The sequence below is a fragment of the Lolium rigidum genome, chromosome 1, assembly GCF_022539505.1.
Source record: "Lolium rigidum isolate FL_2022 chromosome 1, APGP_CSIRO_Lrig_0.1, whole genome shotgun sequence".
Classification (NCBI taxonomy): Eukaryota; Viridiplantae; Streptophyta; class Magnoliopsida; order Poales; family Poaceae; genus Lolium; species Lolium rigidum.
The window spans coordinates 325,177,538-325,204,807 of NC_061508.1; the positions used below are offsets into that span (position 1 = coordinate 325,177,538).

The 27,270-nt window shown below is 45.2% G+C and overlaps 1 protein-coding gene across 5 annotated transcripts; it reads right to left on the minus strand.

Annotated features, from left to right (window-relative positions):
- Positions 1–362: 362 nt before the first annotated feature.
- LOC124698966 (transcription initiation factor TFIID subunit 1) lies at positions 363–27,270 on the minus strand. Of its 5 annotated transcripts, none has more exons than XM_047231370.1 (21): positions 27,255–27,270; positions 14,819–14,931; positions 13,787–13,849; positions 13,659–13,701; positions 13,264–13,503; positions 12,741–12,850; positions 12,127–12,298; positions 10,659–11,694; positions 9,675–9,877; positions 9,314–9,551; positions 8,712–9,048; positions 8,048–8,254; positions 7,831–7,923; positions 6,105–6,311; positions 5,148–5,351; positions 4,045–4,528; positions 3,811–3,971; positions 3,577–3,696; positions 2,646–2,699; positions 1,626–2,567; positions 363–1,134 (listed from the first exon to the last, which is right to left on the minus strand). In XM_047231370.1, exons 2-21 carry the CDS (start codon positions 14,870–14,872, stop codon positions 781–783), a joined length of 5,322 nt encoding a protein of 1,773 aa, XP_047087326.1. In that variant the 5' UTR covers positions 14,873–14,931; positions 27,255–27,270; the 3' UTR covers positions 363–780. The 5 variants fall into 5 exon arrangements, with proteins under 5 accessions (XP_047087326.1, XP_047087309.1, XP_047087321.1 ...); XM_047231353.1 differs by lacking the exon at positions 27,255–27,270 and adding an exon at positions 15,037–15,088 and having other exon boundaries at positions 12,127–12,295; XM_047231365.1 differs by lacking the exon at positions 27,255–27,270 and adding an exon at positions 15,037–15,088 and having other exon boundaries at positions 2,646–2,693.

The following is a 27,270-nucleotide window of genomic DNA, read 5'->3' on the forward strand; positions in this document are numbered from 1 at the left end:
ACCAAGTACGAGAAAAGGTACCACTGTACCAGGTGAGGAAAAACATCCCTTGTTTAAAAGAAGATGGTCTGCTATGCGTTACATCACCAAAGGCATAAGCACAAGTCTCCATTCAAAGATTATGTACCCATCATTCAACGAATCAAATAATGTTATATACTCAAGCAGGTAAGCAACTTGTACATGATAATAACTCAATCCACACACGCTTTGACTATGGACAGTTTGTACAGTTATCTCTCATTACACACAAACCTTCACCAGCCAATGCCAGTTCAAACAGATCAAACATCAGTGACTAACCCTTTGAATCGAATTAATACAAATAACATTAGCCAATGCCAGCTCAACCAGATCAAACATCAGTGACTACCCTTTGAATCGAATTGATACAAATAACATTAGCAACAGAGGAGCCCATAAGAATAGTTGTTTGACCTTTCTGCATCTATATCCATATGATTCAAAAAAGATGATCCGCGCACAGGATGTACAGCTACAACATCTGAATATTGACATTGTCATATTGCTACACTTTTTACAGCAAGAGGCCCCATAGGTACAGCGGGCCCTGCCTAGACGACTAGCCTAAAGCTTGCTTGTGTACACTCCGACTCCAAACACCCGGAAGCAGCCACCAGGCAGAAGAAACAGTCGAGGACCAACCTAAAAAAGAATTTACAGGTGTGCTTTCCCCCCTTGCTCGCTAAAGATCAGCAGGTACAGCAATCTACGTCAGGATGATGATACGGCGCAAAGGTGCTGTATCTTGTTATTGTCCTACCCCTCGATCGCGCTTTCCGCATCATCGAGCAAGTCCGCGCTCTCCAAGAGAAGCCTGTCGCATATCTCCAGGAGCTGCTCAGCTAGCGGAGGGATGTGGGGGTGCCGCGAGTCATTGTACAAATGCGCGTTCAATCTGATCTGCGCCACGTCGTGCCTGAACTCGTCCCTGTTTTTGTACTCCATCTTCCTCGCCTTGTCCCTTATCGTGCCAAGGTCCATCGGGCGCAGGATTACGTCATAGTAATCAGGAGCGATTTTCTTCGTCACTGGTTTGAGGAACAATAAGGATATAGAAGTTTGGTCCCTCAGGTGATCAACTATCTTTTCCAATATGTTGGAGAGCTCAACCTGCATTAGGATGCAAACAACCAACTCAGTTCAGATTCCTAGTCTTGCAAATAAACAAACATCGATTGGTTATGTCTGTTCTTTCAGACAGTAGCACAAATAGCTATCATAAAAAAAAACTAGTTGAAAAACTAAATGATAAAAAATATTCAAAAAAAATGATGGAACTGAAATACTAAGAACAGAAAATAAAACAGATGGGATACATAATCCAAGTGATCTTTTCTACGGTCCTGTTCCTTCATCTCTTCACAGAAGCAATACTATTCTGTTGAGACCACATAAATGACTGAGACTCTTTAGTTGAGAAAAAAAGCTAGGGATAATTCTAGGAGGCAGAACATAAAAATGGAGACAAAGCTGGATACCTGGCATTATCAAAGTTTTGGTTACAAGTAACTCTCATCAGAGAAGGGAATCAGCATAAACGGTTAAGGTAAACATTAATAAAACAACGCATACTTCCACCAAACATGAGCGAAAAGAAGTACCTCTCCTCCTCGGCGCCGCTTGGCCGATGGAGCATATTCTGCCATATCAGCTGGAGTACGTCTCTTTGCTGCTCGATTCCTTTCAGGTACCTTTCTGTCATTTCTATATGGCCGGTGATCCAGAACGTCGTCATCTCGAAATTCATGTTTTTTCTTTTTCTTGTTTTTCTTCTTTGCCTTCTGGAGCTCTTCCTCCCTGCTTGCTTCATACATCCTAGCTTCAACTAACCTCTGTTCCTGTCTCTCTCGCTGCTCTTGAAAAGCTCTCCAGGATTCATCATTTCCCATTACTTTGTTTTTTCTATTACCCTCCGAACCCAACCTACCAGAGGAATTCATCTGGCTGGGCTCTCCAGCAAACCAATGATCTTCCTCTCGGTTAGCCTTCTCTAAGGTTGATAACTCAGCAATTTTCCTTATCTTTCTGGGCTCCTGGCCACTCCTAATGTCAATAGCTCTTTGCTGGTCTACATGCCCCTTAGGCTGCTTGATAATGACCTTCTTACGAGGTGCATCCTTCTCTGCTTCAGCAGGAGGACGTATTACAACTGATGGCTTAGGAGTATCAGGAGGATAATCTTCAGATTTAATCTTATTGAATATTTTAATCTTGCCCACTTTTCCAGTAGATTTCAAATCTGTAGCATCCATTGTACGTTTATCAGAAACCGAAGAACCTGCGACTGACATGCTCCTCTCCAAGAACTTGTCAGGTGGCCCACATCTGAATTTTACTGGTTTGATCTTTTCAATGCTTTCTGGTCCCTCAGTTTCAGGAACTTCGGGTGAAACCTTGGCTACCAACCTCTTGCTTGGTGCCTTTGTTTGAACATGACTCACGACATCAAGAGGATTATGTCTGAAGGAAATGGCATCCATTTCTGAGGTTTCTGGATCCTCCCCATACTTGGGGCACAGTTTGTTGGTCCGCATGTGTCCAAGCTAAGCAATAACAATGTGACATACAAAGTTAGGAAACAATATTTCCAGAGCACAAGTAATTCAATCTACTATGCCTACCTGACCACAAGCTCCACATACAAGACTGTCACCCCTCGCTCCCTGCCTCTTCTCCTTAAAATAAAAAAGGCATGCCACATAAGAACCAAGAACGGAAGATAAGATCAGCATTATACTAAATGCTACTCCTATTAAAACAAGTTGACAAGTTCAACCCATGAACCATAGATTTGTCAAGACAAGTCAATTAGTCTACACAGCAACATTCAAACCTAACTTGCAGGTATCTGGCAAAGCAAAGAAACACTTCAGAGCAGCATTAGCGTGAATTGCCACAAGAGCACAAACATGAATTTTGGCACCTCTCTAATTCAGCTAGTTATTGTCATAGTGGACAGAACATCAGTATTATGTTCAACGACGTCGGCCGAAACCAGATAGTGTAGGTAATGAGGGTGATTCACCTTTGAGAGTTGAGAAACCAGATAGTGTAGGGAATGAGGGTGGTTCAACTTTGAGAGTTGAGGGATGTAAAGTGGAAGTTTTTGGATTTAAGGGCATTTCTTAGAGTTGGGCTAGAGTTGGATGGGGAAACTGACTGCCCCATTGTTTATCATTATTACCTGATTTTCTCTCGGGAAATTATCCAATGTGAAGTACTTCTACAATACATAATTTATTAGAATTTATTATCCATTGGGGCTAGAGTTAAATTTGTCTCATGAAGTATTACTACAATACAGAATTTATTAGATTTCATAAAATATTCCAATGTGAATTAGTGAAAAATAATTAGAATTTGGAGACTGTCGATGTCCAAAATGACAAGTATTATGGACCTGGAGTGGGTAATTCAGAAAGACACATGAAAGTTTATGCATTCAAATATAGTTTCTAGCAACCCAAGTAGAAAATACACATGAAATAATCAATGGTCTCCAGCGGAATACAAAGAAATAATACATACATCACAATCATGCTCTGGACTTACCTTAAACCCATCCTTTCCTGGAACATTTTTCTTTTTAACTAGAATGATATCATTTGCATCGCCCATCGGCTTAGTTTTAAGTTTTGAGGGTAAAGCACCTTCAGTAAAAGAATATTCGACCTGCATGCAGCAATATAAGTTCTATTAGAGCTTGTTTCTGCTTGTATGGTGACAGATAATGTACCAGCAACAACCAAGATTAGGCTCATAAACTTAGATATGAATTTCTGATACCTCTTTCACTCCTCTTGGCGTGCTCTCCTTTGGAGTTGATGCACTACCATAGCCAGACGATTTACCCTGCTTCGTTTTATTTGCAACCTGATTATACATAGAGGTGCCATAATTTGCCATTCCCGCAGGTTGCTTCTTCCTCTTTGTATCATTACCACTCTCTGCAAAACAAAAGTACATTAATCATAACTACTAAAGTTGGTCTTTGGAAAGCAACAACTATGAATTAACCACCTTCAAGCAATTTTTTTACTAAAGCAGCTTCTGCTTCATCATCTTGAATTTCTTCGTTAGATAGTGCTTGAGTAGGGCACCTTCTCATTTTAAGCCCTCTTGTTCCATCTGCTTTATCACTCCTCAGGTCTGCAGTACCAACATCCTCATCGTCAAATTCTTCAGCATCTAGCAAGTTTTCAAGATCCCCAGCAAATGAGTCCAGATCACTGTTGGCTTCTGTATCACTGGCATTGTCATCACCGTCCATAGCTGAGAGTGACTGAACTTGTCTGTCCCAAATTTCCTGACATTTCTCTTTAGTTTGATGTTGAAGCTGCAGAAAAGACATCCTTTGTCCACGTGCAAACTTACTAACTGGAATTTCATCAATAGTAATTCCTGACGCTGCTTGCTCACTTGAAAGCTTCCTCACCATAGCAATCCGATGCCACCTTGTTAATTTATCAATTTGCTCGTCTGGAACGCCAAATTTGAGAAGCAACTGTTTACAGCAATATCAACGGCAAGTATTAGTAAATACAAAGTCTAAAAAGATATGAATACGGCAAATTTCCTTCCAGTTAAATCACGCGTGGGTAGGTCGCACTCTTTATTTATTATAGCCAATGGCATTTTGGCAAATATAAATGTATGAAGGAAATTATTCCATTTTTACAGGTATGGCATATAACTTTCTTAATAAACCAGTCAATAAAATGAGCATTTGAAAGACTATCAATGCACATATATATCATAAGTGTTGTCAGTGAAGCCTGTTCTATGATCCTATGTCATGTCAAGCTTGGAACCCCAGGGCATAAACCAGTCAAGATTGCAATACTTCTTTCTTCATGAAAATGTACGTGTGAAGCCTCTTTATAAAGAGCTGGCCTTAATGATCGAATCTAAGAAATCTTGTAACTAAGGAAAATCTCATCTCTAGTTGTCTTAAGGCCCAAGCTAAGTGATAACTTTCTTATAAAGATAATTTCCTAGGTAAAAACACAGTATCGGGGGGATTATATCCCTTAAGTTGAGCTGGCCAGGGCCTAGCATGTCGGTTGTCAGTTACTGACCCACATAAAAGTATACTACTGCTAAATCATCAGGCTTGATGGTACCTCTCGGGCTGCATCCATGCTCAACCTGCGGAGATCAGCATCTGTTCCCGTAACGGTGGTACCTTTGGCTGCAGCAGACTTTTTCTTATGACTTGAATTAGCGACAGGTGCTTTTGGAGTTACTCGCACGTAGCTAAATCCTAAACCACGGCCAGATGGATCACCAACACCAGTAATTTCTAGTCTTTCTATATTCTCTCTGTCCTGCATACACCCAAGAAAATCAGATTAGGGCAGTAGACAAGGAGCATTACCAACAACGCATACTTCATTATTTAAAAGGGCATTTAAAACATAACACGGCATGAAGCTGCGACGCCCCACCCACCCCACCCCCCTCCCCCCAAAAAATGTACTTGCAGGATAAAAGCTTGAGAAGGCACTTCTGTGGAGGGTGGTGCTCAAGCTCATTGGGAGAGGACTAATCCTCCATCACTCTCTACTAATTTCTCTACTTTATGTGCACCCCAATTCTCTACCCCTCCTTGCTTCACTGGTTCTCTCTACCCTCCATCACCATATGTGACACTTGAAGCAGACACATTTAGTTTGTCTCAACGCACACATAATACATCCCACAACCATCTCTCTCTGCAGATCTGCAGTGTTTGGTTTGATCATAACTGTTGCATCAGTCCAAACAGGACCAAAAAGAGCACCCCGAAGTATATACAACGGAGTACCATTCAAGAATCAGCCACTTCTTCACATACAATTTCCACCTTGCGAGTCTTTTCATGTTCTTACATGGTTGTAGTGTTCATTCTCTCCCAATGACTCAATGTTAATTCAGCAAATAACAATAGACGAAGTTTATACATCGTCTCTCTAGAACACATTACTATCAATTATGTCATTAGCGCCTAGTGGTTTTACTTCCAAAACCTATTACTAAAATGGCGAAAGAAGTTGTTCTGGCACACTGAATACATGGATAATATACATTGAGTGAAGTACCTGATTAGTACAAGCAACAAAATTGCTGGTAAGGTTCCAGCTAGTGATTTGCAATTCCCTCTCAATATGTGCTGCCGCAGCGAGCTCAATTGCTTCATCAGGAAGCTGATTCATTGCGGAAGCAAGTCCCACAGGCTGAGTAAGCTTTTTAATTCCCAAGCGATGGAGACGATGCTGACCAGCTTGCATACTCTCATGACAGCACACCTGAAGGAGGGAAAATTTCAGCTGCCATGAACTCAATACAAGACATGGCACTTCTTCCAGAATGAATATTACCATTATTAAACGTTTAAACTACAGAAAAAAAAAAGGTTGGCAATTTGACATTCACAAGATAAAAAAATAGCAGCACACCGAGAGCTTCAACATCTATTTGTCAGGAGTGTATCAACTTGTTATGAACTTTCTAATCATGCAAGTTCTTTCAACCATCCGATATGAGCTCAACCTTTTGGTGTATCGAAGAATTAAGGTACAGAAAAACTCCATTATTTTGTCTTGCAAAGTGTTTGCTAAAGGCATGTTTGCTTGTACTGTGGTAATCACCGGCAAGTAGCGAATAATGATAAACCAAAGTTCCTTGAACTGGTTCAGTTGTACTCTCCACAAACATGAGTTTTTAGTGTAGCAGGTCCCTGAACTTGCATAAGTGCGCCAATTAGGTGTATCAGTCGATTTCTATAATGAAAGATACTGTGGCAGCCATAGTTGGTCCAAAAACTTAATTCTGCCAATAGGCCCTTGCATTATTATTTGTCAGTCATTTAACTGACAAACGACGATAGCTGTCGTGAGAAAATAAGAAGTTCAAGGAATCAACAGATTAGATTCAATTTTAAGGATGCAAAGTGACATCTTAGATAGTTCAGTTGATCACAGACCTTGATTCCCTATTGACAGAGTCAGGATAACAGTTCTAACTTTAGAAGTAATCAGGGACATATCATGGCTATCCAATTTTGCCTAAGGGCATCTCCAGTGCTCCAAGATGGTAGGTGCACAGAGGTAGATTTCTTACCACGTTAGACATACTACCTCAAAGCTAAGTGCCGGTGCTCGGTTAAAAGCTGATTCTTGCATTAGTCCTTGTCAGTTTGTATTGGAAGGTTAGATGCTTAAGTACTTAAATGGGTGCCCAGTGATATGCTTCTAAGCACCTTTGTGAGCACAAGCTTTTGCACCTGAGATACTCTAAGAGCAAAATGTGCTTGCTTCTCAACCACATCATCACATATTCCAGCCCCTGGATCTGATGAAACAAATTGTGGAGATCTTTGCTTACTAAAGAGTACAGTCCAGAAAGGTTGGTTGCTAATCTAGCCGTTAATCTAAAAGAAAACATGTCCAACCATTCTTACAGGAGTGCTGAAACTGACAGTCATCTTATATAGTACAATGAAATATAACGTTTACTTTTCATTTTGTCTTTTCACAAAAGCAAGAATTGTTGCTAATGCAGTATTCCATTCTAACCCCTTTGCATTGGTGACAACAGGGAGAGATTTAACTGCTATACCTATAGACGGGAATAATACAGTACGAATCTAGATTTTCTTGATTTTATACTTCTGCAAGCACAAAACTTTGGGGCATTGAAACAGAGGGAGTGAGTAGTAGATCAAGCTGGCAATCTTCATATAGAAGTTAATGGTTATGTTAGATAATTGTCCACTGTCGTCGGGAAAAAAATTGGTTGGCACAAGTAATTTCTAGAGAAACTCACACTCTCTGGTGGCACTAATCTTCTCACTTCCTCTTCTGATGGAATCCGGAAGTCAGGTCTCTGTGTCCAGAACAAAGGTCCATTGGGTATTTTCTGTTTAATGATGCAGGAGACTGTTATTTATGGTAAAAAAAACACAAAGCTGTAACTGGAAGACAAAAAAGGACATGCACAAACACAATTACAGAAGTGATGCTAACATGGGTGGTAGATCTACCTTCAAGTCCGCACAATGCTTCATTCGTTTTCTCACAATAGCTTCTGTCAGAGGGTACTGAATAGGTAATTCATCAGCTCGAATCTGAGATGGAGCACCAGGCCTCTCCCTAAGACGGAATTGACGATATACATATACGAGCACTCGATTCATAAGATAGTTCAGCATATTCTTCGTTCCTGGTGAAAATACTTCCATATGTGGTTCCTGCCAGGAAAGCACAAATCTATCATTCTATGGATTCAACAGTTTGTTGCAAATATATCATCTCCTAGAATGATGCCATGCAAGAAACAGCAAAATGTTTATTTGTGGATATCACAGCATGTGTTTTTAATTAACTATATGCAGAGCAGAAACATATATATCTACTCTTTGCTGAAGATTTTCCAGCATTTCACGTTTTTTTACGGGAAAGGCAGGTGCTCTGCCGATTTATTGAAGCTAGGGAACATTAGAAAGTAATATGGAGATCTTTACGAGTAAAGAAAGGGAAAATACATGAGGAAGGTTTTCCGGCATTACATATTTGCAGCCTAGTAAATAAACAAATTACCCCAGTAAACATGTTCAAAACTATGCCTTCCAGCAAATCAAAAGGAAAGTTTGACAGTATAGAACATTCTGCAGATATAGAATACAGTATGCCAGCACAAGGGCTTACTTGTTGGCCAACAGCGTATAGCTTGTCAATGCGACGAAGAGAAAGCATCCCTTTAGGCGAACGAACTAAAAGATAATCAGTCGATGCTACCTTATGAGGAAATGTAGGTGCTCTATACATGTTTGTTTCAAGACATGATTGATGAGACCCAGAACGTACATCTCCCAGAAAAGGAGATTTATCAGCAGGCTCAATAGCAAGCACTGTACCCAGTCCATCATTGTTGCTTCGCAGGGATGTAGCTGTCTGATCAGTGGGTGAAGTTTTCTGGTAGTACGTGCAGAGTCGAGCACCCATTCCTGCATTTGCAAGTAGTAAAGGTCTCTCCTCACAGTATCTGCAATTGAAAGCGAAAATAACACATGGTACATTAGTGAACAAGAACATACATGACAAAAACAGCAAATAGTACAGCATATAACCCATTCAAATGACCGATGGCACTTTTACACAATGTAACACCATGTTCACTACTTAGCTAAAGTAGCAGTAAATTTGGATACACACATAAGAATCTGTATGTGTACACGTTTCTGAAAAGTTATATTCATATGATTATTACTCTTGTGATATGAAGGGAAATGTAAGTAAACTGGACTTACTCCATCAAAAATACATGCCCATCCTTAACGGACAAGTCGACCTTTTTCCTGAATGCCCCAGGAGGACGTAGAGCCTTGTCCTCACCAGGTAACTTCTGTGCTTTTGGCCATAGATGCACTTCAGTGCGAACAACATGTAGAATAGAGTTTGGCCGCACATTTTGCATAGCCAAGGAGATCTCATCCTCAAGTTCTTTTCCAGAACAAAATAATTTGATCTTTTCAGATGGTCTGAATTCTGCATGGAGAAAAGTAAAGGCGTCAACTATTGATGACCTCCTAATTAATAAATAATCTTAAGATAGAGCAGGGATATTCCAGACTAATGAAAAAGACAAAACATTAACGGATGAGTACTAACCTAATTTCTTGGAAGCTTTTGATTTGACAGAGAGTGGAGTTTCCTCTGTGTTGACGGCAAGCTTCACTCCTTTTCCAGCCAATGTCATCACTATAACAGTCATTGGTCCATGACCACAAGCAGGTCCTTGCAAGTCAGCAGCAATTTTATTTTCACGGGGGAACCACTTAGCTTTTGGTCTATGGAAGTTCACAATTTCCTTTCTGCATGAAAGGAAATCAAACTTTTAGGAACAACAATAACAGAGTTCAGTAGGTATTAGGTGAGGTACACATGACAACAAAGTCCCAGAAGCATACTTGCTGAACATAGCTAAGAACCAAGAGTGTAAACATGTGAAACATAAACTGATGATCATTATCCAGAGCAAGCAGTAGAAGCAGTAAAGAATCAAAATATAGAATCCGTTATTCTCCACTAGAAGAGGAAATGCATCTGACCAGAAATACAAATTAATATCTAAAGTTTCGCGTTCCAAATAAGTGTTTTGCCCCTACGGCGCACCGAGAGATGTCACAAGTTCATACTACACCCAATTACTGATCTCCAAAATAATGCATCTTATATTATCTGAAAATCTGCTGTAAAACAGCAGCATACGCAACCGAGTGACAGAAAGGAAAAGTCCAGCAGAGCAGGGGTGACAATATATGCATAGGTACAAGTACAAAAGGTGCACATATCCATCATTACAGGAATATTTCCTCAGGACAACAGAACTGCTGGTTGTTCACTTGAGGATATATTACCAATGAAGGCAAGATAATAGGTCACACTTTCTGTTGAAAAGTATTTTTAATGATTATTCTGATTACTGATTTAATTATTTTTCATGACACTCTAGGTGCAATACTTGTCACCTCGATGAAATAACTGTACATAGACTGCAAGACTCAAAAAATAAAAGTTTACTAATCCAACACAAGATGAGAAATCCATATGTAGAATTTACATAAATATGGCAAGGGGTAGGGAGGCTCGTACTCGCTCAACGGCTTCATGAACTGCAGCTTCTGAGCAGGAACAGAATGTACCACCTTTATGCCCATTGAAGAACGCTTTTTAGTATGAGATTTAGCTTGCTGTGACATCTTCCTGTTAGAATAAAATTTGTCATTGGAAATGTCAAACTGGCTATCCAATGTAACTGCTTGGTTGTTGTGGTCAAAATTTCCCACTGTTGAAGTCTTCATTGACCGAGTGACAATCATCGCACGAGCATGAGAGCGGAGATGATCCCCATTCTTTTCATCTAGAATCTCAAAAAGCATCTGCTCATCTTTAAGATCAAGGATTAGCTTAGGCTTTGGAGTATCCTGACTGGGATCCCAAATTATGTTGTCCAACCAAGATCCTTCTAACAGCTCCTTGTTCAGTCTTGAGAGATTGTTTAAACATTTCATGGTATCAATTTTAAATGTTCCATTTATGTTATTTGGTACTGTGTTGTCCAAGTCATTCTTCTCCTGAGGAGTCTCTTTTCTCAACAGAGGGTAACTGTTCTCAGGGTAATGGTAACTAGCTGAAGCAGGTATTTCCGTACAGCCAAAAGGCTGTGTTGTTACTGGCTCTGTTATCATTGGAGAACCATTATTTTTACTCTGTACATCAGAACACCTGGATACATAACCATAATCTTTAGCCGTGTCTTTACTTTGAGTATCAGCACTCTCTTCAGATATTACACAGCTTTTTAAAGAAGCCTGGCTTTCATTTGTCGGTGAATTGCCCCAAATGATACCATTTTCCCAGTCATCATGCTCAAGTGGATAAAAATCAGGACAAACTGGAGCTTGTTGAGCAGTAGGGAAATCCTTGTGTGCATCCTTCATCGGTTGTTCAGAAAGACACAAGTCTTTAAACCCACAAGTATCATTAGAAGTTAACTCATCACTGTCACTCTCGACAAAATCTTCACTCATCTTGATATGCTTCAAAGATGGGAGATCTTGAATAGTACTCCGCAGAAATACTTCCTCGTCATCTTCAACAATGTCACAGACATTTGTGATGCGGAGCTCTGGAAGCAATTAATACCAGACAAAGGCATATGGCCGGTCAGAAGTGACAAACTTTCTAAAACTAGTTCACTATTAAATTGTTCATATACCGCACATCTATGATTTTCCCGAAAATGCACAAATGTGAGTTTCCAAAATCTTATCTGCCAACCCAAACCAGAACATATTTTCTCCCTACTAAATTAGAACTTGGCCTCAGACAAAATGATCATACAATCAGTAATAAGCATGGACTCTCGACATAGTTGGTAGTAGGTAGTACTAATTACATTGATTTATATATTCAGATTAAATACCCAAATAAGATTCTATATAACCATTACTTTCGGGCTCATATCCCTCCAATAAAACACCAGCTATATATGCAATGCTGCCAAGGGGTTCATGATAATCTTCTCAGATTTGTTTCTTATAATCAGCCAGTTGTATACCTTTATTCACTGGCCGTAGATGGCAATCTGTCTTGGCTTTTCTTACAGGCTCCTGTGCGCCAAAAATTTCAGAGAACTTCAAGATCACACTCCCATCCTCTATGCATAAAACAGGGAGGGAAGTCCCAGATTTAGACTGGAGATGACCTGCTTCGGTGTCAACTTCTTCCTGCTACATTAGAGAGAAGCAGTTCAGTCAGACAGGTGGATATCATTACAAAGCAACTGCAGATTTATGAGTAGAAATATGTTCATGCAATTAACTACAGAGCATGAGAAAGTATGCACTTCTCTACATGGAACTGCTGTATCATTTGAACCTGGAACCAGGTCCCACTTGGCATCAAGGATCCAGTGTCTTTTAGCCATTAAAAGTGTTTTATGGTGTCTCCTAGCTAATTTACCCAAAATAAGTGTCATCCAACCTATGAAGTAAATTTTACTGTCATCCAAGATTCCTCAACCCTAACTCAACCATATTATTATGTGACAAGCCAACATATTTTTTTATTTAATTAAAAATGAACCAAATTCTGAATGAACAAAAACTCAACTAATGATGCCATATGATTCAGAATTCATGTGGGAAATAGTTCAATATAAATAATGTGTACCTGACAAACTTCATATTCAATGTCCATACTTTCCCCTGATTGTGGTAACGAGTTAGATACCGTTTCGATGGCAGGGTCTTCGTTAGAGGGTAACGTATCCAGCTGCTCAGCTGAAATGACATCCAAATAGATAGAGAAAGGAGACTTGTGTCAACTACAAGAATACATGTAAATAATGTTCAAACATAATAAACAATAAAAAGAAGAAAAGCATATGAATAGCATTCAAACATAAACTTTATAAGTTGTTGACTTCAGCGGATGAGATTGGCTTATTTTGCTTTCGAACCTGTTCTTCATATACAAATCACTGGGAGCGAGATGCATCAGCACAATATTTTGAGAAGTTGCAAATGAAAACCATTCATGAAAACAGTAATATTGCTGGTTTACTGCCATCCATAAAAAGCACAACACTATTCATTTTCTCAGATTCTTTACCGCCATGAGCAACACTCGTCCAGATTTTTAGTAAATTTTTCAATAAGCACACATACACATCTATGGTACAGATATGCCAAACCTGGTATAACGTTATCATCAGGTAGCTCAACATCAGTGGGTGGTTCTTCATCCTCGTCATAGTTCTCATCCTCAAACACTGAAACTTTACTACTGACCGAAGCAAACATTGTGTTTGAGGATAAGTAATCTTTCTTGGATAGCAAATGGTCTTCCTCTGTAGCTGCTTCAACTTCAGGTCCATCATATTGTTCATCAATATCTTCATAGTCAACAGCATCCTCTGCTTTCTCATCATAATCTACAGAACAGAAATATCAGACATCAACTTACTGCGTGTATACTGTATACATATATGTATGATTAGATGGAAAACAGAATGCAAATTGGAGTCAACGAAGAACACATTAAAGCCAGTTCATGCAGATTATATAGAATTATAGAGATGCCACCTACCTTGCTCAGAAGGATCAGCAGGTGATGGAGAAGACTTGGTTAGCTATAAGCAAACAACACTGTATTAATGTGTTTGAAAACAAAACAAAAATATTAATCAAAGTAGCATTCATCGTAGGATACCATACATCAATGTCCTTCAGGGATGTACCAAGCTTGTCTGCCAGCGCAAAAAGATGTTCCTTCGCATCCTGTCAATTCAAGAAAAAGGATGTAATAAGAAATGAAGCAAAAAAAAAGATGCTCCTTTGCATCCTGTCAACTAAATAAAAAAGATATGATAAGAAATGAAGCACCTGCATTTCATTACCAAGAAAAATAAATATATTTTGTTCTCAAAAGTTGCAGCAAAAATTGAACAACAGAGTGACCCTATGCTGCACAACTGACTTGTTTCTGGTCAAATCCTGAAGACCTACTAAGGAAAAGAACAAAAAAAAAAAATCTTGCATGTTTGACCTTGTAGAGTCTACCCACTCTTTAAACGATAAGAACATTGATACTGCCACTTTACTCGTTTGGTGATTGCTCAAGTATCGTTTTTCAGAAAAGGTAAGATTGCTCAAGTATCGTTTTTCAGAAAAGGTAAGATTGCTCAAGAGTTACAGTTAGCTACTGCAAATAAATAGATCACTATAAGCTGCAAAATCATACAGGTAAACATGGCAAATGACGATGACGCACTTCTACCAAATAAAATTGAAGTGTATCAAACCATCAGCACCATTAGGCCTTGTTCGGTTTCAAGAATTCCGGAGGGGACTGGCATGGTTTGAGGGGTACTAAATCCCTTCTAGGTCAAAATCCTCCTCTGACACCTCCCAACACACTTGAGAAGCGTATTAACCAACAAGGCCTTAGGGAGAGGAAACTATTCACAAGAACCACAGTGTTGAACGAATAAACTGTATGGTGGTGACAAGATAAAACTTGTGCGTTCAGATTACGACAAGCCAGCCATATCCAATTGGGCGAAGTTTTCCATCAATCTGTTTGCAGCATTTAGGAGGCATGTGACAGTGCTGCACCCTGAAGTGCTAAGGAAAGGGCTAGCTGCGTGTCATCTGCTAGATGCAGCCGGATGCTCTATGTAGAAAAAATACAACACAAGAAAACAGGAGATTGCTAAGAAAACAGGGACAGTGAAGGCAGTAACTTACCTCGTCGAGATAGTCGGCGTCCAAGTCGCCAGCATCGTCGACGTTGCCGAACATGAAGCCGAGGAAGTGGTTCCCTCCACCGGGCTCCTCGTACTCCTCGTCGTCGTCGTCATCTGGGAGGGAGGCGGAGTGAGCGGGGCAGGGCGAGTTAAACCAGCTTCGATCAATCAAGCCCTAGATAGACGACTGGGAGGAGGGCCGCGAGCAGAGCTCCTCACCTGCGGCGCTGGTGGTCGCAGCCTCGTCGTCGCGGCGCTCGGCGTCGCTCATGGCAGCCGCTGCTTCCGCCGACGGCACCAGCCGCGCGCGGGCGCGAACCCTAGGCCCCCACCACCGGCTAGGTCACGGGCGACGGCGCGAGAATCGAGGATCGAGGGCGTCGGCGCGGGGAGAGGGTCTTCCGCGGCGACGGCTGGGGTCTTCCGCGGCGGCGCGGTGGAGCGCGGCGGCGGTGAGGGTCGGCGAGGAGGGGAGGGCGAGATCGGCTGGGGTCGGGGGCAAGTGAGGGCCGCGATGCGAGGCGGCGCGGGTGGGGGTGCGGGGCTGAGCGGGCCGGGCTGGGCTAGGATGAGCCCGCTGGTGGCTATGTTTTAGGCCTGTTTCCGTCGAACCAGCCCATTCAGCCGGTTGTATTTATCTCCGCCAGAAGGGGCGATTTGCAAAAAATAACCTTTGGTGAGACTATAACACAAAATAACCTTTTGGGCAAACTGTTTTACGATGTTAACCCTTTTGTGTGGTGCCTAAAGTGTGGCGCTCGTGGGAGCAATGCCACACATCGGATCCTCCGTGACGCGTTCGTTCCTGCGTGGTGTGGCAAGCCGACGTGGCAGGGATACGTGGTGCCGCTCGTATGGGCACCACACATCATGTTGTGTGTCGCCCAAGTCTCCTAGCCCGAACCAGTCTCATTTCCTCTGCTATGTTTCTTCCTCCTCCTCTCCCTCGACCAGGCGCCTCACATCTCTTTCCCACCCAAATCGCTCTCAAATCTTGGTGGATTTCTACGGATCTGTCCATGGAATTCGTTCCCAACCCGTCGCTTAAGGTAATCTCCTCCGATCACCTTCTTTTCATCCAATGTTTTGATGGATTTGGTTGGATCTATATGTGAAACCCTAGTTTGATTTTCCAACCCAAGTTTTTTTGGATGTTAGGGTTTGTTGAAGTAGGATAAGTGTTAGGGTAGGTTGTATGTTTAGATTTGCTTTGTCTATGGCTAATTATTGAACACGTGTATGTATGTGTTGTTGAAATTACACTAGGAATGGTAAGAATTGTGCATGTTCATCATGTGGACAAGGATGCTTTTTTGAAAGAAAACATAGAATCGGACCCGGAAGAGCTAGACTTGGTGTTTGACCATAGCCCTAACTATGCCGAGGTGGCAGCACAAGTGAGAATTGACTTGAATTGGAATGAGCCAAGTGATGTTGTTGAGTTAGAGGGAAGACATAATGTGTGGTTTGGAATGCACATCCATTGGAAGACAATGTGTATCAACTCCAAGCAACGGTGGTCCGTTTACAAGGAGATAGTGGTTGAATCACATGACAAGGCTCTAGAGTTGTTTGCGACCAAGACGGTTGATGTTAATTTGCAGCTTGACCTTAACCGGCGCGCCTCCTCGATTGATTCTAGGAGTCCACCACCCATGAGCCAAGAAGAAGGCATCAAATCTCCCATGACCCAAGATGAACCGTTGGAGAAGGAGTATGACGATCAATGACAACAATGTTGGTGATTTGGACGCATATTTGACGCAAGAGAACATGGACCACTCCATTCATTATTCTCGATGTTATGCCTCGGATTTCGATAATGATGGTCCCGATGAAGATCTTGATAAGGATGGGTTGACGGCTAAGGAAGCCGAAAGAGCCGGGATCTTCAAGAAGGTAACTGGACGGGATATTCGGATACCATTGTTCTGTGATGTTAGCCTTGCGGATGGGGCTGTGGTTGAAGGTTGTAGGAGCTTAATTCTTGGAGCTAGGCCAATTTCCCACCGGGATGTGGATCACAAGACGAATGGGATAGTTAAAGGGCTGATGTTTGACACCTTGTTGGAATTTAAGGTATGGATCAAAGAGTTCTCGATTAAGAATCATCGCCCTTACACCGTTGTTCACTCGGACGTGACGACACGCCACACGGTTAGATGCAAAGAGGATTGGTGCCCATGGGTTGTCCGTGCAAGACCTTTGAAGGGATGGCCCTATTGGCACATAACAAGTTGTGTATCAACTCACAGGTGCCGGGGGAAGAAGCTTGATGGCAAGGATTCCAAGCCAGACCATCGTCAACTCACATCCGAGTTCATCGCTTACAAGAGGTTGAGATATCATCACTTCCAACCATGAACATTAGGTCCATTCAAGATACGGTGAAATCTTGCTTTAACTACAACGTCAAGTACGGGAAAGGATGGAAGGCCAAACAAGCCGCATTCAAGATGTTGTATGGTGATTAGGAGGAAACATACAACTGAATCCCTAGGTTGTTGTTAGCTATGGCCGCTACTAACTCGGGCATGGTTCATGTGGTGGAGCCTTCTAGTACCAAAATGACATTCCACAACGGTAAAAGAGTGAGAGTATTTCACCATGCATTTTGGGCGGTTCAGAAATGCACGAGGGCTTTCGAACATTGTAGGCTGATCATCTCTGTAGATGGGACCTTCTTGATCGGGCAGTTTAAGGGCACACTATTGGTAGCAATAGGAAACGATACGAGCAACCATTTAGTACCTTTGTCTTTTGCATTGGTAGAGGTTGAGAACAATGATAATTGGGAATGGTTTTCCATATATTGAGAACTAGGGTTATACCACCTTCAAAGGAAGTGTCTATCATCTCGGATCGTCATCAAGGAATTCTCAAAGCGGTGGAGCTTGACATTCCCGGACATGCTCGCGTGCACCACCGATGGTGCATGAGGCATTTTTGTGCAAACATCTATAGGGCATGTAAGAACAAAGAGTTATCTGACGACCTTCAAGATTGTTGCCTCTCTAACTGTTATCACCAGAATTTGACCGAGTCAGAGGTGGGCCGTGATCAAGATGGACGTGAAGAATATATATATAGAAGAAATACGTGAATCGGCCTTTTATACCAAGTTGGGCTTGTTTGCCCATGTATCTGTAACATATTAGATCGCATCTAGATTAAAAGTTAGAGTTTATCTCGTGCACGGTTTGGTGCACGCCCACATTAGAAAGTCCGCTGGACTATAAATATGTATCTAGGGTTTATGGAATAAACAACAACCAACGTTCAACCACAAACAAATCTCGGCGCATCGCCAACTCCTTCGTCTCGAGGGTTTCTACCGGTAAGCACCATGCTGCCTAGATCGCATCTTGCGATCTAGGCAGCGTAATGCCTATCACGTTGTTCATGCGTTGCTCGTACTGATGCCTTTTTGATGGCGAGCAACGTAGTTATCTTAGATGTGTTAGGGTTAGCATTGTTCTTCGAATTACATGCTTTCGTTATGCAACCCTTGCACGTCTAGCCGCCCTTACACCTATCTTAGGTGTAGGGGCGGCACCCCGCTTGATCATAGTTTAGTAGATCTGATCCGTTACGGTTGCTCCTTGTTTCATCAAGGATTAGTTTAACATCCGCAATAGTTAGGCCTTACAAAGGGTTGGAGGATCCGGCGGCGTGTAGGGTGGCGTTTGCTAGCCCTAGAGAGGATGTTCCGGGGATCAACCTCGTGTTGGTTTTTAGGCCCTATCTAGGATCGGCTTACGGTCACCGTGCGCGAGCGCGAGGCCCAATCGTGAGTAGGATGATCCGATTATGCGGTGAAAATCCTAAATCGTCGTAGATCTAATCAGCTTTATCTTGATCAAGCAGGACCACCATATATTCGGACACCTCGTCCGGATCATGGGTGGATCGGCTCTCTGAGCCGATTCACGAGATAACCCGAGAGCCGATCGAGGCTCGTATTTAACGTTTACGTGTGTGCCCCGGCAGAAACTAAGCGAGGCATCATCCACACCTTCCCGACCGGGTATAGGTCGGGTGGCACGCCCTTGTGATAAACATCGGACGTGCGACCGGGAGGCTTTGCGGGCCGTCGCTCCGAGGGACCGGGGCCAGCCGCAGCCCTAGTTGTTCCCGGCTCTACCGTGTTGCCCGTCTCCGCCCGCCGGGGGTTTCGACGTCAACACATTCCGGCACGCCCGGTGGGACCACCTTCGACATCCACCACGTCGCCGCTCGCATCCGAGATGGCGGAAGGCACTCCGGTCAAGTACGAGGATCCGCCCGATGAGCTCAAGAAGAAGCATGACGAAATCAAGGCGGTCCTCGAAGCCGAACTCATCGGCTCTTTCCACCGAACCCGCTCCCATGGCGTCGGGTGGAAGGGTTTCACACCTGAAGGCGCACTCGATGGAGTGGATCCGTCCGCCCGTCGAAGAACGCACCAGGTCGCCGCGGCAGGAGATCAACTACATGGTGGCTCATTCGCCGCACCAACACTCGAGAGCCTCGGTGAACACTTTGGAGCGTGTCGCTCGCGCGTCGTCCAGAAATCATGAGCCACCGGTATTCTCCATCGGGACCCGCTCCGGGGACTTTCAAGGGAGAGATGCCACTCCGGCCCCGGCCGTTCGCATGGGCAGCACCGGAACCGACGAACTCATCCGGCATACGTCGTCTACAAGATTGGTGGTGATCCTGGTGACTACCAATTCCTACCCGAGGCGCCCAAGGAGATCCCGCACGGATACGCGTGCGCATACGTACCGGATCGCAACGCCTGTGCACTCTCGAACCGAGGCTACAATATCGGGGGCCTCCGGAACGGCAGGAGGAACGTCGGGAGCCGATCCCGAGAAGCAATCGTGGCCGGCTAAGTACGCCACCCCGACAAACCTCCAAAGCCCGGCTCCTGCAGCTTGGCTCGGAACCGGAAAGCGAGGCATGGCTGGTTAAGTATGCCACCCCGGCGAATCTTCGGGGTTCGACACCTTCGGCCATCACAGCGGATCAGATTTGTGCAATTCGAAAGATCGGTTCGGCATGATGCCGAAAAGGAAGACGTTCGGCTACACCAAGCCGTACCCCAACGACTACGAACCGATCCCGCTACCACCCAAATATCGGCTCCCGGACTTCACGAAGTTTAGTGGATCGGATGGTTCCAGCTCCATCGAGCATGTGAGCCGGTATTTGGCACAGCTGGGCACGATCTCGGCGTCGGACGAGTTGCGCGTGAGGTTCTTCGCACGATCCCTCACGGGATCGGCTTTCGGGTGGTACACATCGCTACCGCCGAACTCCATCCGGACTTGGAAGCAGCTTGGAAGAGCAGTTCCATGAGCAGGTATCACTCGGAGGCTTCCGATGTTGGCATTGCCGATCTAGCGCAAGTACGACGAAGCGCGGGGAAACGGTGTCGAGATACGTCCGCCGCTTCGGGACCATCGAGGAACCGATGCTTTTCGGCTCATATAAGCGAAAAAGAAGCGATCGAGTTGGCGGTGGTGGGTCTCTCATCATCAATCAAGGACGTGGCCTCCCAAGCAGACTACCCTTCGTTGGCGCACATGGTGCAGAAGCTGTCAGCATATGAACAGCGCCACCCAGATGTTTACCAGGACAAATTCAAGCGTGCGGTGACCTTGGTTGAGGAAGACGAAGATGAAGGTGCTATGGGAGATCAGGAGGTAGCAAGTGGCTGAATGGACTCGAGCGACAGGCCCCGTGACCCGCAAATGGGTGAAGCCACAAGGCCCTCCAAAAGGGTTCGACTTCGACGTGACCAAGACCGAGCGATTTTTGATCTCTTACTCACGGAGAAGCATATAAAGGTACCCGAAGGCCACAAGATCCCCACGGCGCAGGAGCTGAACGGAAAGCCGTACCGCAAATGGCATAACACGTTCTCCCACACCACCAACGACCGCAGGGTGTGGCGGCAGCAGATCCAAATGGCGATAGAGAACGGACGGTTGATTTTCAACCAATACGCCATGAAGGTCGACACACACCCCTTCCCCGCCGTAAACATGGTGGAGTATACTTACCATGGAGGGTGCCAGCCGGATTTCTCGTGCCAAATCAATATGGTAGATCTTGGACACCACGCTGGCAAGGATGGAGATGAGGGCAGCTGCTCTCATAGCAAAGATACAGAGGAAGCCGCTCCACGCGATCGGCTCCGCCAAGATGGCAAGCGCTACGTCGACGAGGGAGAAGTGAAGAACATAAGATATCAGCGACCTCTCTCTGATCACCTCCTCAACAAGTATGTGAGTCAGTACGACCAACGCCGACGGTCCAGCGATGATGATGAAAGAGATCGTCTGGCTAGAGAAGCTAGAATACATCGTCGGCATAATCGCGATGAGGAGGAGCACGAGCGTTGTGCCAAGGAAAAGGCAAGGGAACAAGACGACGAGGACAGGCACTGGGATTGTCCCTTCTTCGAGCACCGCTGGGATTCAGGAATGAGCCGATTGCCAACAATCGGCAATTGCCCAGAATGCAACCGGAAGAAGAAGGGGGCAGCCAACGTGTCCGTGTTCGAGCGCTTAGGACCTCTCCCGCCACAGAGCAAACGAGCTGAGTCCCCTCGGTTGAAAGATCTCGAAGATTCAGAAGACGAGGGAAAAGAAGAAGACATGTATCACCGGCCAAGGTGGTGCCCTGATGGACTCGGCCGTTCCCGAAACGCAGGGTTCAACGATTGCGCGGCCCGGAAGAAGCCGAGAGGTTATACTTGCATACATTGAGGAAGGCAAGGCCCGATCGGCTGCGAAGGTTCGGCGAACCCCGGATGAAGAGGGTCGTCCACGGAAAATGGAGTGGCGCCCCAAGCAAAGGAAAGCCGATGATGAAACATCGGCCGGCACAAACATGGTGCTCGTTCTTCCGACGAAGCTTAGTGCTCCACGATTACACGATGCACTCAAGGTGGGCGACAGGCAAGCGCACCAACATGATGAAGTCAGAGATTGGGCTGGTTTTATCTACCGGCACGAACGAGTAGCAAGAGCACGTCAAGGAGCAAACGCGGCGAGGCTGATCCTTGTGATCGGCCCCAAAAAATTTATGAAGGGAACTTACAAAACCTTCACCGAGCAAGCAAACGTGGAGGCCGATTCCAGCAATCGGCCAAAATTATCCTCACCAACCATTCCGCCTCGGGTTCAACATGTTATCCAACAGAGCCGATACCATCAATTCTCTTGACAGAATCGGCTCCGGGGGGCACCCAGGTAGATAAAACACGAGGATATGCAGTGAAGTATCTCATTCTTTGGTAATGAGTATTAAAGTATGGGGGCCGATGCATAAGTCGGCCGTAGAAAAAAAAATTTCAAAAAATTCGAAACTTTTGAGCACAGCCGATGCAGCAGACATCGACTTAAGGATATGAAAGCCGATGCATGGCCATCGACTCAAGAGGAATAACTGTTACGATCAGAGGGTCAATGGAGCACGAAGGGCGATTTTAATGGAAGAACTCCTCAATGGAGTAGTTTAAGGGCTCTGATCCTCTCTTCAAGAACAATGCCAAGAGCAGCCTGGACGTGCAGATCAGGTCACGGATGGATTGCATTAGATCCACCAAAGGAAAGGAGCCGATCTAGCCGGCAAGGTGCGGGAAGAACCGAAGAAGCTCGGGGGCAGCTCACCTTGAAGGCTCCCTCGCTCCGGGAAGCCGATTTATGTTCAAATCGGCTCGGTTCGGCATAAAAAGCTCCCTCGGACATGATCAAGCCCAGGTCCATACAGACTAATTTGCGTATCCTCGTCTCTCGTTTTGCCTTGGCCGAGACTCGGGGGCAACAGTGCCCGGTAGATGCTCTATTGAGGAACCGATTGGGGTACCATCGGCTGACCTTCGTCGCAACCTTCTTCACAAAATAATGAGCGCTCGCTAAAAAGGATCGCCGAAACCGGTGGAAGAAATTTAAAGGCTCTCTTGGAAATCCCACAAGTATCTACCGGAAAGAGAATCATCGATTGAAGAATGGAAGGGTAAATGTCGAGGGACCGATGCGTTGCTATCGGCTCGTTACGCATTGGCAAAGGGGACGAATCGGCAAGATCAGTATGAGAGGAAATCGGCTAAGATAAGCTGAAAGGAATCGGCAAAATTAGATTGGGGGAAGTTCTTCATTGATAGATTTCTTACATAAGGAGCTGATTGCTCTCAAAAGGAAGTACTAGGGGATACATGGCCCCATCTACTGCTACTGGTCCTATGCTAGATGTCCTATCTACGGGCCGTCGCTGCCCTCGCCGTCGCCGTCGTCGCCGCTGTCGGCGCTACTCCCGGCGGGCTCGTCGTCGCTCCAATGGCCGCCAACCGGGCCCTCATTGTCCTCGTCTTCTTCGTCAGCGTCGTCGTCGTCACTGTCGAAGTCGCTGAGGTTTCCCAGCCAAGGGCAGAACCGCTTGGCCGGAGGCTCGTCGGAGGAGGTGTCGTCCTCCTCCTCCTCCTCTTCCTCCTCCTCCTCCTCCTCGGGAGAGGGGAAGTCACAGGAGAAGCGATCGTCGTCGCTCTCCTCCTCCGTTGTCCCATCGGCGAGGAAGCGGAGGTCGCTTTCCCCGTCGGTCAAGGACTTGTCGTCCTCTGACCAAAGGGAGAAGTCATGGCTAGACTCCTCCCCGGCCGCAATAGCGCGGCGGGTGTTGGCTGCGTGGACCTCCGCCGGGTTCGGCTCCGGCGTCGGTTCGCGAGACGAAGAGGTCTGGGCGGAAATATCCGATGAAGCAGAGGAGGAAGAGGACATGGTGGCGCAGGAGGGCTTTTGGAGTACTAATGCGAAGAAGATGCAGGAATAAACTGTGCGGAGCGGTTAAATAAAAGGGGATATAGTGGAAGTTCAATGCCACAGCAGTTTCCGAGGAAGTGGTGCCTAAAAAAAAAAACTGCCAGGTCACGCGGAGAAGTTGAGAAGGCAGGGCATCATGATGACGGATACTGCAACGGTTCTGCCACGACATGACCCGACGAAAGAAGAGCGTAATGATTTTGGAAATATCATTTCCAAAACCAGGGGGCATGTGTTATCACCAGAATTTGACCGAGTCAGAGGTGGGCCGTGATCAAGATGGACGTGAAGAATATATATATAGAAGAAATACGTGAATCGGCCTTTTATACCAAGTTGGGCTTGTTTGCCCATGTATCTGTAACATATTAGATCGCATCTAGATTAAAAGTTAGAGTTTATCTCGTGCACGGTTTGGTGCACGCCCACATTAGAAAGTCCGCTGGACTATAAATATGTATCTAGGGTTTATGGAATAAACAACAACCAACGTTCAACCACAAACAAATCTCGGCGCATCGCCAACTCCTTCGTCTCGAGGGTTTCTACCGGTAAGCACCATGCTGCCTAGATCGCATCTTGCGATCTAGGCAGCGTAATGCCTATCACGTTGTTCATGCGTTGCTCGTACTCGATGCCTTTTTGATGGCGAGCAACGTAGTTATCTTAGATGTGTTAGGGTTAGCATTGTTCTTCGAATTACATGCTTTCGTTATGCAACCCTTGCACGTCTAGCCGCCCTTACACCTATCTTAGGTGTAGGGGCGGCACCCCGCTTGATCATAGTTTAGTAGATCTGATCCGTTACGGTTGCTCCTTGTTTCATCAAGGATTAGTTTAACATCCGCAATAGTTAGGCCTTACAAAGGGTTGGAGGATCCAGCGGCGTGTAGGGTGGCGTTTGCTAGCCCTAGAGAGGATGTTCCGGGGATCAACCTCGTGTTGGTTTTTAGGCCCTATCTAGGATCGGCTTACGGTCACCGTGCGCGAGCGCGAGGCCCAATCGTGAGTAGGATGATCCGATTATGCGGTGAAAATCCTAAATTGTCGTAGATCTAATCAGCTTTATCTTGATCAAGCAGGACCACCATATATTCGGACACCTCGTCCGGATCATGGGTGGATCGGCTCTCTGAGCCGATTCACAGGATAACCTGAGAGCCGATCGAGGCTCGTATTTAACGTTTACGTGTGTGCCCTGCAGGAAACTAAGCGAGGCATCATCCACACCTTCCCGACCAGGTATAGGTCGGGTGGCACGCCCTTGTGATAAACATCGGACGTGCGACCAGGAGGCTTTGCGGGCCGTCGCTCTGAGGGACTGGGGCCAGCCGCAGCCCTAGTTGTTCCCGGCTCTACCGTGTTGCCCGTCTCTGCCCGCCAGGGGGTTTCTGACGTCAACACTAACTCCGGGCGCCGCTTCACAGTCCTATACAATAGGTTGATGAAGAAGAAAGACCTCAACGCAGGTGGTTATGAGTTTCTTGAAAGGCACCTTATTTTAGGCCTAAGTGGGCACGAGCTTATGATGAGGACGGGAGGAGGTATGGTCAAATGACAAGCAACATGGATGAATGCTTCAACAATGTGCTCAAGGGTGTGCATGCATTGCCCGTGACAACAATAATTCAATACACCTTTGAGAAGTTGAATGTCTATTTCCAGAACTACACCAAAGAGACAGAGCAGGAAATCGCTAGCAACTGCGAGTACCCAAGGAAGGTTGATGAGTTCATGGTATTTTAGTCGAGGAAGGCGGACTCACAAACAGCTACATGTTATGATAATGTTGAGTGGGTTTATCAAGTGAATGAGCCGGAAGGCACCACACAAGGTGGTGTCCAACACGGAGGCCGGTCTTTCCAAGTGTCCCTAAAGACATGTGACTGCTCATGCAAGAGGCCATCTTTGCTTCATTTGGCTTGCTCACGGCGGCACGCATTAGACGTATGGATTATAATCACCTGCGCACCGTTCGGGAGTCTGAGTTCTCCATCCAAACTACAAAGAGGAAATGGGCCCCAAGGTTTTCTCCATACTTGGACCAATCACAATGGCCGGAGTATCATGGAGTCCAAGTATGGCCAGATCCGGAATGGAAGGTTGTGAAATATGGCAGAAGAAAGACAAAGAGGTATCACGGAGATATGGATAGATGGGGCCATTCGGCAAAACAAATTATTCCAAGAGCCTCGCGAGCCAACTCATTGTGAATCTTGTAATAGTAAGGGGCACAATAGAATAAAATGTTCCCATTGGAAGAAGTCGAAGGACAATAATGCTAGCACAAGCCAAAAAGCTCCTAGCCAACAATCAAGTAGCCATCAAGTTTCAAATCAACCTCCAAGCCAACAACCTCCTAGCCAACGAGCTCCTAGCCAACGAGCTCCTATCCAACAAGCTCCAAGGCAACAAGCTCCAAGGCAAAAATCACAATGGCAACAAACTCCAAGGAAACCAAGGATCCACCTAGGGCTCACTAGAGGTCGCCATGGTGGACGTCGTGGTGCTAGTATGATAGGATACCTAGCATGCCTTTTCCATATTTGTCTCCAATATATGAATGCTATTGTTATTTCTATTGTTCAATTTCGTAACTAACTTTGTTTTTTCAATTTTGTTTTCAGGTATGGTAACTCAACAAGGATGAAGGCGGCGTGGGAGGACAATGATGAGGATGAGGGAGTTTGGGAGGAGGCTTTGAGGACGGTCCGGGAGAAGGAGAAAGCCGAGCTTGAGAGGAAGAAAAGGCAGGAGATAGCTAAGAAGAAAGCGGAAGATGATCGTATGCAAGCCGAGTATGAGGAATACCTATGGCGCAACAAGAAGCGGAATGAAGTTGGAGGCCAAACGTCAAAGGATAGCCAAGAAAAACTACAGGAAGAGCCTCCTACTGACGCAAATAAAGAGAGAGAGGGAAAATATGATGGATCTAGAGGCGGTGGCTAAAGAGGCTGAGCGCATAAGGGAGAAAAGAGCTCAAGTGGAAGCATCAAAGACGGAGGAGATCCATCATTTATTCGACTTGGTGGTTCAGCTAGCTCGTGACATAAGGGAGAAGGAAGAATGATGTATTATGTGTCGAAAACTAGGCAAAAAAACCAGGGTGTTGAATAAATAAACTGCATGGTGGCGACAAGATAAAACTTCTGCATGCCAATTACGACAAGAACAGCCATATCCCATTGGGCGAAGTTTTCCATCAATCCATTTGCATCGTTTAGGAGGCGTGTGACAGTACTGCACACTGAAGTGCTAAAGAAAGGCCTAGCTGCGTATCGTCTGCTAGATGCAGCCGGATGCACCATGTAGAAAAAACACAACACAAGAACGAAAACGAAAACGAAAGCAGGAGGTTCCTGAGAAAACATAGAAAGTGAACGTGGTAACCTACCTCGTCAAGATAGTCAGCGTCCAAGTCAGCCAGCATCGTCGACATTGCCGAACATGAAGCCGAGGAAGTGGTTCCCTCCACCGGGCTCCTCGTAATCCTCGTCGTCGTCGTCATCTGGAAGGGAGGCGGAGTGAGCGGGATAGGGCGGAGGAAACCAGGTTCGGGGTGCCCCCAACGAAGTGATCGATCAAGCCCTAGATGATTGGGAGGGGGCGACGAGCAGAGCTCCTCACCTGCGGCGCTGGTGGT

What these genes read in the sequence shown, in the direction of transcription:
- LOC124698966 (XM_047231347.1), bottom strand. Translation starts at nt 15,088, where the DNA reads ATGAGCGACGCCGAGCGCCGCGACGACGAGGCTGCGACCACCAGCGCC. An exon ending in TGATGATAACGTTATACCAG is followed by an intron (nt 12,851 to 13,263) that starts GTTTGGCATATC and finishes ATGTCATTTCAG; the next exon opens with CTGAGCAGCTGGATACGTTA. An exon ending in CGCCAAGAGGAGTGAAAGAG is followed by an intron (nt 3,697 to 3,810) that starts GTATCAGAAATT and finishes TGCTGCATGCAG; the next exon opens with GTCGAATATTCTTTTACTGA.